Source organism: Zonotrichia leucophrys, chromosome 23, assembly GCF_028769735.1.
Source record: "Zonotrichia leucophrys gambelii isolate GWCS_2022_RI chromosome 23, RI_Zleu_2.0, whole genome shotgun sequence".
In the NCBI taxonomy this organism is placed as follows: Eukaryota; Metazoa; Chordata; class Aves; order Passeriformes; family Passerellidae; genus Zonotrichia; species Zonotrichia leucophrys.
Window position 1 is genome coordinate 819,182 of NC_088192.1, and position 9,968 is coordinate 829,149.

General features: G+C 56.5%; 1 protein-coding gene across 2 annotated transcripts in view; it reads right to left on the minus strand.

Moving 5' to 3' along the window:
* MAN1C1 (mannosidase alpha class 1C member 1) overlaps positions 1 to 8,585 on the minus strand; it is a 55,568-nt gene extending 46,983 nt beyond the window's left edge. The window contains exons 1-2 of one of the 2 annotated variants that reach the window (XM_064731568.1): positions 8,269 to 8,585; positions 6,624 to 7,546 (exon numbers count right to left, since the gene is read on the minus strand). In XM_064731568.1, the coding sequence (XP_064587638.1) occupies positions 6,624 to 7,190 (567 nt within the window). In that variant the 5' untranslated portion in view covers positions 7,191 to 7,546; positions 8,269 to 8,585. Of the gene's footprint in view, positions 1 to 1,790; positions 2,119 to 6,623; positions 7,547 to 8,268 lie in introns of those variants that run through there. The other variant, XM_064731569.1, reaches the window with a different exon arrangement.
* Positions 8,586 to 9,968: the final 1,383 nt, after the last annotated feature.

Genomic DNA, 9,968 nt, shown 5'->3' on the forward strand with positions numbered 1-9,968 from the left:
TTTCCTGCTGGATCAGGGACTGAGCAGCGTGTGCCCGTTCCACAGAGGTGCCACCATGGCTGTGCCCTCAGGAACAGAGCACAGAGTGTCCTGTGTAACTCCCAGAGGCTGCTCTGCCCCTCAGCCAGGGCACACATGAGTGCCCTCCTGGCCCATAAATGGGGATGTTTATTATCCAGTCCTGCAGCACAGCTCCCAGGGTGCTGCTGTGCCTCCTGCCACGCTCTGGGTGCACCGTGCACAAAGCCCTCACATTATGTGCAGCTCACAGCCACCACTGCCCACCACAGCTCCTCTGGAGCCCTTCCAAAATGTGCTGTCAGATGATGAACTCAAGTGCCAGGGGACCCAGAGTAAAGACAGCAATCATGGCAGCGTGTGCTCCTCATGCCAAATCCACTCACAGCTTCCACTGAAAAGTATTTTTCTGGGGAATGTAAATGCAGTCTCTTCCTTAAGTTTAAAAATCAGAATGCTCCCAGCACCAAGATCTCCTCTTGCCACCACTGGAGTGAATTTTCCTTCCTGCCTTCTCCTCCTGACAGCTGCATGTCAGTTTTATATTCAGGTCAGTCTCTCCTTTAGTACTAAGGTACATTTCCCTTCCTCCCTCTCAGCTGCCCCATCTAAAATCTGAATTGTTTTCAATGCCGGAGAACGTATTCAAAAACATCAAAATGACAAACAATCTGTACAATAACAGAGTCACAGAGTAAACTAAACATGATGGATTAGCCTCATCTGGCAAAGCCTTGCACACAGAACCAAAGGAAAGAACACTTAGCACAAAAATCTTTCTCCCATTAAGGGGCAGATTTAATCATTGATTAAAAGTTAATCATGACTCCATAAAAATTTTGGCTGGGAAGATGGAATCTTAACGCAGGTGACTGCTTTTCAGTAAATATTTGAAGACCTGGATGTGCTCAGGCCCCAGCCTGACGGAGGAGCAGGGCGGCTCCAGCAGGATGTCACTGACAGCTCCCAGCCAGGCTCCATCCCCTGCCCTAAGCCCATCTTCCCACCCAGACCGTTCCCAGGAGCTGATGTGCATTTCCTGCAGGCATCCAGGGGAGTGCAGCTCCTCCAGCAGCACAGATCTGTGGGCATCCTAAAAGTCATTTCATTTCCCCCGCCCAGCACTCACTCATCACCCGCCCGCCCGCAGCTCTGCAGTGCTGGAGCCGTGTGCTGGCTCTAAGTGGCAGTTCAGAAACCAGTCTAGCATCAAATTTAGTTGTTGTGGAACAAGTGCTTTCGCTGCTAGACTTGGGGAGAGAGGAGCAAATGACTGCAAATTGCAGAGCACTCCCAAATTCCAGAGTGCTGGGTCAGAGCGAGCTCTGAGGTAGCACTGAGGGAAGCAGCTCTGCAGCACTGATCACAGCCCAGACTCCTGTGCTCTGCACTCCACCGACTGAACAAATACATTTTTAGTCAATTAACTGTATCCCCTACAGCTAGAACAGGCTCCAGGTCAGGTCTAAATTCTGTTTGCGTGAATCCACCGGAGGCCACTGAAGCAAAAACCCACTGCATGCACCATTTGTGGGATTTCCACTACAGTACCCCTTTCACAGGTTCACTAAATAAATGCATGAGGAGTGTGGAGCAAAGGAAAATTCCAGCAAGGCTGGAGCCAGCCAGTGCTTCCAACTGCAGAGAAATTCTCTCTTGCAGAGGTATTTCCACCCCGGAGAGAGAATTACAATCACAGCACATCTGACTGGTTCGAGAGCATAATTCCACTGCACCACAGTAAATATTTTACAGAGAACTGGTTTCCTTACCCCCAGCAGCCAGAGCAAGTCTGTTGGAAGTGCCTGGGTCTCCGTGTGCCCAGCACACAGGATCAGACCGTGCCTCAGAGGGGAGATGGGCACGGCAGGAGCATTTCCAGCTGGGCTGAGCGTGGTGCTGCTCACGTACAGAAGCAGGGACGGATTTCACGGCTGGCCTGGAGCCTGCTCAGCCCCAGAGCACAGCACTCAAAGGCATTTGCTGCAAATGTGTGCACTCAAAGTTGCACAGTGCAGGCAAAGGGAGAGGCCTGACATGCTTTTCCTGCTGGCTGTGGGAAGGAGAAGGTCAGAAATGACCAGTGATGGGATTCACAGCTCAGCTCAGCATGAGAGCTGCTCTGAGCCCTGCTTTTGGCAAACTGGTGATCACAGCCCAACCCAGGGCACCTGTGAGCTCCAGGAGAGCACCCAAACCCACACAGGTGAGCCAGAGGCAAGCAGCACCAGGGCTGAGAGCTCTCCTGGCAGGGGTCAGGGCTGTGGTAAAAAAATTTCAGGAGAACCTGCAGCATTTCCCCAGCCCTGCCCCAAATATGGGCAGCTTTTTTCACTGCAGTCATAATAGTCAAAACCACACAAAGGGAACTCAGCAACCACCACCAAGGGGCTCTCAGCAGAGGCTGAGCTCCTGATAACATTCCTGTCTCCTGTTAATTACCTTTTAGTGATAAGCTGTCAAGATATTTGTGTTCCAGAGACTGATCCACCTGCTGATGTGCAGAGTGATGCAGGATAAGTGTGTGAGTTGGTGCCTCCCTGCCCCAGGGGCTGATTTCTGAGAGCAAATACATCTCTAGAGCTGTGTTAGAAGGGGACAGGGGACAGCCAGGTGAGGCAGGGACAGGTGCAGATGGCAGGAAAAGCCAGGATGAAGGGAACTGCACTGTGAGACAAACAGGCTTTGGTATCATTAATCCAGAGGAAATGAACGCAGGTGTCAGACCCAAGGGGACAATCCCTGCCTGGATGTGACACATTCCCTCATTTTAAAGGGACAAAAGGCACTGCCAGGTTCAGGCACGATGCATTCCCACACCTCAGGCATGGAAACGTGCCTTTTGCACCCAAAAAAAGAGAAGAAAAATCAATAAATCTCTCCCTCTGTTCACATTTTTCTCACATCCCGTGACCGAGCTGGAAGTATTTAATGATGAACTTTCTGCTCTGCCTGGTTCCTGTGGTTGTCTTTAAGCACTGGTTGGTATAAAAATACTTTAAAAAATGCTCTTCCCTGTCTCCCCCCTGCTCCCCCACCTGTGAGACCCAGGAGTGCAGCAAGGAGCAGCCTGTTTGGCTCCATCCATCATCAGCAAAAGTGTCAGCTCAGCTCCACCAGCACAATCTTTATTACTGGTTATGATGCGGGAGGCAGGAACCACACGCTCTGATTTCCTCACATCTGAGGCTGAGTTTGCAGAGGCAGCAGTTAGAGGGGAAATAATTTTGACTTTTCCCTGAGCCAATTTGATCTGGAAATTGTTGAGAGCAAATAAATACGGAATCCCACCGTGGAATTTCTGCAGTCACTCTCCAGCTACAACCGCTTCTCTTTTTTTTTTTTTCCCTGAGCATCAGTGATTTGTATTTGGCACATGTAAAAAACCAGCTAATCCCCAAAGCCATGCCTGACTGATCAATTACACAACTAATACCTTTTCCAGAGGTCATCTTAAGAGATGAATAATCCCTCCCAAAATTTCCCAACCTGCAGCATGGGCACATTTGTTATTTGGCTTTCTGCAGCTTTCCTGGAAAGGTCAGAGTGCCCCAGCCTGGGCTGCCCACAGGAACACACAGCAGTGGCTCCCAGACTGTTCTGCAGGTGACCAACGACCTTCAGCAGCAAAAGCCGTGCAATACAGCTGCTCTCTTTTTTCATTTCCAAGAAAACAACTGTTAACCGACCCTGGACTTGTGTTTATAGGTGAAGGTACCTGCACACACACGTCAGCCCAGCCTCACGCTGTTTCCTCACTCTGCAAACAGCCCCAGTGCTCCTCATGCCCCAAACAGCAATAAAATGGGAGAGGCCATGGGGCTTTCCACTTTAAATTCTGGTTTTTAAGCAGGGAAGGTCTAGCAGGGAGAGGCCATGGGGCTTTCCACTTTAAATTCTGGTTTTTAAGCAGGGAAGGTCTAGCAGGGCTACAGGAAAGCCATGGCACTGCCTCCTCTTTAGCTGAAGATCAGGCAGCTCAGAGGCGCTGGGAAAGGATGGACACCAGCTGGGATTCCTGGCTGGAATTCCTCACACTGGAGGGTCCTGTGGAAAACAGAAAGTTCCAGTCTCTAGGCTGGGTATCTGTGGTCTTGCACCAGTTTTTCCTCCTGGCTTTCATCCGGCAGGCAAATGGGGGAAAAACATCCACAAATCCCATCCACACCCATCCTCCCTGTTACAGACCTGGGAGAATGGCCTGAGGGAAGGCAGAGAAAAGAACAAAACTCCCAGTGCAAGGACAGCTGGGGACTCCTTCTAGCAAGTGACAGGACTGAAAGCTCTGGAGGAAGGAGGGAAAAGCAAACCAGAGCAGCCAGCACAGCCACCACCTGCCCTGCTGGCATCTCCCATCATGTGAGCAATATCTGCTAATCCAAGGGCTGTATCATCACTTCTTCCTTGCAATTCTTTTTTTTTGCTCCATCTGTTTCTTTTTTATGCAGCATTTGTCTTCTAACCTTCCTGGTTTGTTCTCCTCTTGTCTTTTTGATTAACAAAAAGAGACACACCTTATCTCTTCCCCAGGCTGCACCACCCTCCCTTGTTTTGCATGTTCAGCCTCATATCTCAGCACCATATTTGTTTCTCTCTCTCTGAATAAATAGAAGCGTAGGCACTTTTAAGAAATAAGGGCTCTGTTTGAAGAGTAATTAGCTGTCAGCATAAAACTAATATTTATGGATTCTCATCCTTGAAAACTCTAACTCTGCTACCCAGCACTGATTATGGCTGTTAGAAACAGATGGGGCTGAATCCATACAGCTTGAAATAATGCTATATTTAAAAAATAATTAACTCCAAATGAAGGACTGAATGCCACTCGCTTCCCCTAAATTTGATTTTTCAATTTGATTTGTTTGCAGGGAGTGGAAGCCGGGTTGCTCCTGGGTGTGCTGTGCTCCCTGGCACACCTTGGAGGTGGGAATCTGCAGAGAGCCAGGCACACACGTGAGGGCTGGGCACTGGAACATTCCACACGCCCTGCAGCAGGAGAGGATGGCTGGAACCCTCCTGGGACCATCAAGGAACCCAGCACCCCTGGGCGTGCTGTGCCTGGCAGAGCAATTGGAATTCACAGCCTTTGTTTTAGTGCCTGACAAAGACAGCGGGAGGGGAGCTTTAAAAATTGTTTTTCAGAGGCAGGTTGGAGAGGATGAAAGCCCTCGGTGTGTTATCCCCGACTTGATTCTCTCTTCAATCCAGCATCGTCGCTGGATGCCTGCACCTCTGCGAGAGCACAGACCCAGGAAATTTATACTCTGCTTAATTAAACCTGTGCTTTTTACTTATTGGCACCTCTTCCCAGAGCAGAATTCCCTCCAAGTCGGTTATCCATCAGGGCGAGGGATGTGACAGCCACGATGGAATCCCACACAAACCCGGTTAACTGGGTCACAGCCTGCTCCACGTGTGTGCCAGGCTGGGGACACGGGGCCAAAGCCTCCCCTGGCCCTGGCAGCCCCCCCAGCTCACAGGGGTGACAATTCCAGTGCAAATCCCACAGGGACCTGCAGGGACAGAGCCTCCTGCTCCTCCCCGGCCCCTGCATCCCGTCCCTCCATCCCCCTGCACCAGCCAAGTTCTGTCATCCCCTGGTTTTTGGGCAAATCTGACCCCCAGGGATGGAGACTCTTGCACAAGCAAAGATATCTCCCACCAAGCAAGTTTCTTCCCCCCATAACCGTGAATAACCGAACTGAAATTTACACTTCGTTAATTTCGGTGACACCGGGTGAATGGAGGTGTGTGAAAACAAACAAAACAGAGGCAGTGACAGGGACACTCCCCCAGAAAGTGACACCCCAATTCCTGCCGCCCTCCTTGGGAAAGGGAGCAAGGAGGGGGACACGGCTGAGGGGAGGTGACAGATGAGGGGGGACATGGCTGTGAGGGGAAGTGACAGCAGATTAAAGGGGGATCCAGACATGAGGGCTGAGGTGGACATGGCCCTGAAAAAGAGGGTGGTCATGGGCGTGAGAGGGGACAAGGGTTGGTGAGGGTGATGTGGCTGTGAGGGGAGGCAAGGACTGAGTGAGGGGGAGATGTGGCCGCTAATGGCAGGTGAGGACTGAGGGGACACACACCTGAGGGGAGGTGAGGTCTGACAGGGACATGGCTGAGGGGACACACACCTGTGAGGGGAGGTGAGGTCTGACAGGGACACGGCTGAGGGGACACACACCTGTGAGGGGAGGTGAGGTCTGAGGGGACATGGCTGAGGGGACACACACCTGTGAGGGAAGGTGAGGTCTGAGGGGACATGGCTGAGGGGACACGGCTGAGGGGACACACACCTGTGAGGGGAGGTGAGGTCTGACAGGGACACGGCTGAGGGGACACACACCTGTGAGGGGAGGTGAGGTCTGAGGGGACATGGCTGAGGGGACACGGCTGAGGGGACACACACCTGTGAGGGAAGGTGAGGTCTGAGGGGACATGGCTGAGGGGACACACACCTGAGGGGAGCCGATGCCGTGAGGATGTGAAGCAAGGTGAAGGCCGCCTGAGGGGGATGTGAGCACTGAGGTGAGGCTGCCTGAGGGGGCTATGGAGGGACTGAGCGGCCGCTTGGCCGGGAGCGCTGCCTGCTCCTCACCCACCTCTTTGATCTTCATCCTGCGGGCGCGGGTCTCGGGGTCCTCTCCGCTCCGCCCGCCCCGCACCGGGTGCCGGAGGCTCCGGCGGAACCGCTCGTAGTCGAAGCGGAACGGGGCCCGCGTCTCCCGGGCCGGGGGCGCGGCGCTGGCGGGCTGGGCTCGGCTCTCGCCGCCCTGCACCTGCTGCCGGGAGCCGGGCGCGGTGCGGGCCGGCGGCCCGGCCATGCGGGCGGCCGTGCGGAGCTTCTCCCGCAGGCGGCGCGGGGCCGCGGGGCTGGCGTGGCGGGGCTCGGCGGCGGCGGGGGGGCTGCGGGGCAGGTCGGTGTCGCGGGTGGAGGAGGAGGAGGCTGAGGACGAGGAGGCGGAGGATGAAGAGGAGGCGGAGGCGGTGGCCCGGCGGGGTAGGAAGAGGCGCTTGAAGCGGGAGGAATCGGGCAGGAGGAACAGGGCCCCGAAGCAGAGCGTGAGCAGGCCCGAGAGGAAGAGCAGGAACAGGAACTTCTGCGGCAGCCGCAGCCCCAGCGCCGCCGGCCAGCCCGGCATGCCCGGCAGCTTCCGCAGCACCACCATGGGGCACCGGATCGCGGCCGCCGGGCGGGACCCGCCGCCACGCCGGGGGCCGCCGCTGCCTCCTGCGGCCGAACGCTCAGCGGGGCCCGCCCTGGGCTGCACCGGCCGCCTTCAGCGGGGACCGCACGTGGGTGGCTCCGGGCCGGGCGGAGCGGCGCTTCAGCGTCCCCCCTGCCGGCATGAAGGCGGCGGCGAGCGCATCCCGCCGGGGCCGGGAGGAGCGGGGCTGGGCTGGGCTGGGCTGGTCCCGGTGCGGGCTCCCGGCCGGACGGTGCTCCGGGGCTGGCTCAGGCAGCGGCGCCGGGGCGGTGCGAGTCCGTCTCTCTAGGCAGCGGTGGGTTCATGCTGCAGCATTTCTGCGGGGCGGGGGAGACAAGAGCGCGGTCACTCAGCACCGCCGGGGATGCGGCCGGCGAGACGAGCCTTTGTCCCCGGCCGGTCCCCCACCCTCCAGCGGCACTAGTTCGGTTCCCTCTGTCCGGACTTGGCATCAACTCTACTGTCTGCGAGCAGCTCTGAGCTCTGCACCATCTCCCATCCAGCGCCGGGATGCCGGGCTGTGCTGGCGGGGCAGCCCGGGGCACAAGGGGGAGAACCCCGGGGAGAAGGAGGTGCTCCGGGACACCCCAAGAGGGGCAGGGTGCCCTAGGACAGCGCACACAGACAGGGACCAGGCTGCTCCGCTTCCCTGCCAGGAGCTGCCTTCGCCCGAGCGGGGCTGGGGACGATGGGGCTGCAAACCAGCCATGCGGAAAGCTCGGCTCGGGCTGAGCTTCTCCAGGCAAAAAATAGTAATAAAAAAAAATTAAATCCACGGGGTTTGGTTTTGCCTAATAGATCCCGGTTAATTTCTCCCAAATCTCTGCCTGCTAGTTATCCATTCCCCCCCACAAATCCTCTCCTTGCCGAAGAGACAGAGCTCAACTTTCAGACCCCGCAAGCCGACAGGACACGGCTTAAACCCCTCCGTGCGATGCCCAAATCGCCCCTTCTCCTGCGGGCAGGGACAGCGCTGCCCCCGAGCGCCGTCACACCCGCTGGGGCGGACGCTCTCCCACCTCCAGCGCTGTTTACTCACCCTCGGACTAATCCAAGCCTCTCTGGCTCCTACAGCGAGCAAAATCTTCTCAGTCCTGCCCGCTCATCCCAAAAGGGACAGCCCCTCGCTGCTGCCAGCGCTCACGGGTGCCCGCTCAAGTAGGAGAGGGAAGATGCTGCGCTCTCCAGGGGACAGCTCCTCTCGCTGCCCATCCGAGCACGCACGAGGGAAGCACCTGACTGCCGCGAGCCCCTAGACAGGCTGGGGTTTTGCCCGTCCCCGTGCCGGGCGCGGGGACCGGCGGGGCAGCGCTGCCCGGTGCCCGCACGGAGCCCCGCCCGCGCCGCCGCTCACTGCGACAGCGCCCGGCCCCGCCCCCGCCGCGCCCCCTCCCGCCAACGGTCACTCCGCCGCCGCGCCAGCCAATCAGCGCGCAAGGCTCTGCCCACCCTCGCGCGCTATTGGCTGGTTGTCCCCTCCTGCTATCGCTCATTGGCTGCTGCCCGCGACAGGGAAGCCGTGGGCTCCGCCCCCTTGTTTACCACAGTCGCCCGGCTCGAGCTCGGCGAGGGTTGGCCACGCCCCTTTCCTCCAGCCACCGCCTCCCATTGGCCGCGAGGAACGCCCCGTTCGCGCTGCGATTGGCGGAGGGGGGGGCGCCGCTACTTTAAAAAGCGGCTGCGGGCACGCGCCGGCTCCAGAGGCCGTGAGGGCTGGGTACGTCTGGATGCTGCTGTTGTCACTCATTCCGATCCTCCCACACTGTAAGGGCTCTGACGGACCGATTTACCCACAGATCCCCCCACGAGGGGCTCCCTACCCTGCGGGTGCCACGGCCCGGGGGGCACTGCCTCGCTGCCTGGCACGAGGAGAAGAGCAGGAGTTTTGGAGAGGGGCTGGAGTGCCTTGGGAACCCCTTTTCTGCTTTATACAAGCCCACGTTCAAGTGCCATGAAGCACTTCTTAATCCCAAATTGTTAAATCCACACCTTATCCTTCAATTTCTCACCAGGTAAATTGAGTGACCCTGTGAGCTAATACCATACCAGCGGCGAAGATGAGGAATCAGAGTTTCAGCTAATAAATGTTACAAAAAACACCCTCACACTTGCAGAATTAGCAATGAAAGGGAGAAAAGGGCATCACCCACAGCCGGAGGCATCTGGAACCCCTCAGGAATAGCTGGATGGGGGAAGGGGGCAGGATGAGGCTCCCAGGAAAGGGTAAACGCAGCCACCGGAGAACGGCTGTGACTAAACTTGGAAGAGCTAAAAGGGAACATTTTGTAGGCTGGAAAGGAGCTGGAGCTGCGAGGAAAGGAAAGAAATCATCTGCAGTTTGTGTGCTCAGTGTGTGCCTGCTGCACAATAAGCAGCACCGCGGGGGACAGATACCTGAGCTGATTGCTGCGGGGCCCACATCTCTGAGAGTCAGAGCCACACTAAAATTGTCATTTTCCCTGCTTTAAACTGCTTTGAGGGGCATAAAGAAGGCAGCACAACAGGATTGTGGAGCTGCCCTTGACCACAGGCTGGCTATCCTCCCTCTTCACCTTCCTCACAGCTCCACAGCTGCTGCAGGTTTAGTCAAATAAACCCAAACAATCGTGATGCTTTCAGCTCCAGTGCCTGCCTGGCGGACCTTGAAGGTGGCCACCCTCCGAAAAGGATTTGCATCTTGATGGTTTGGGTTTGAAATCGCTATTATTCCCTCTGCGGTTGGAGGCAGGGCCTGCTGAG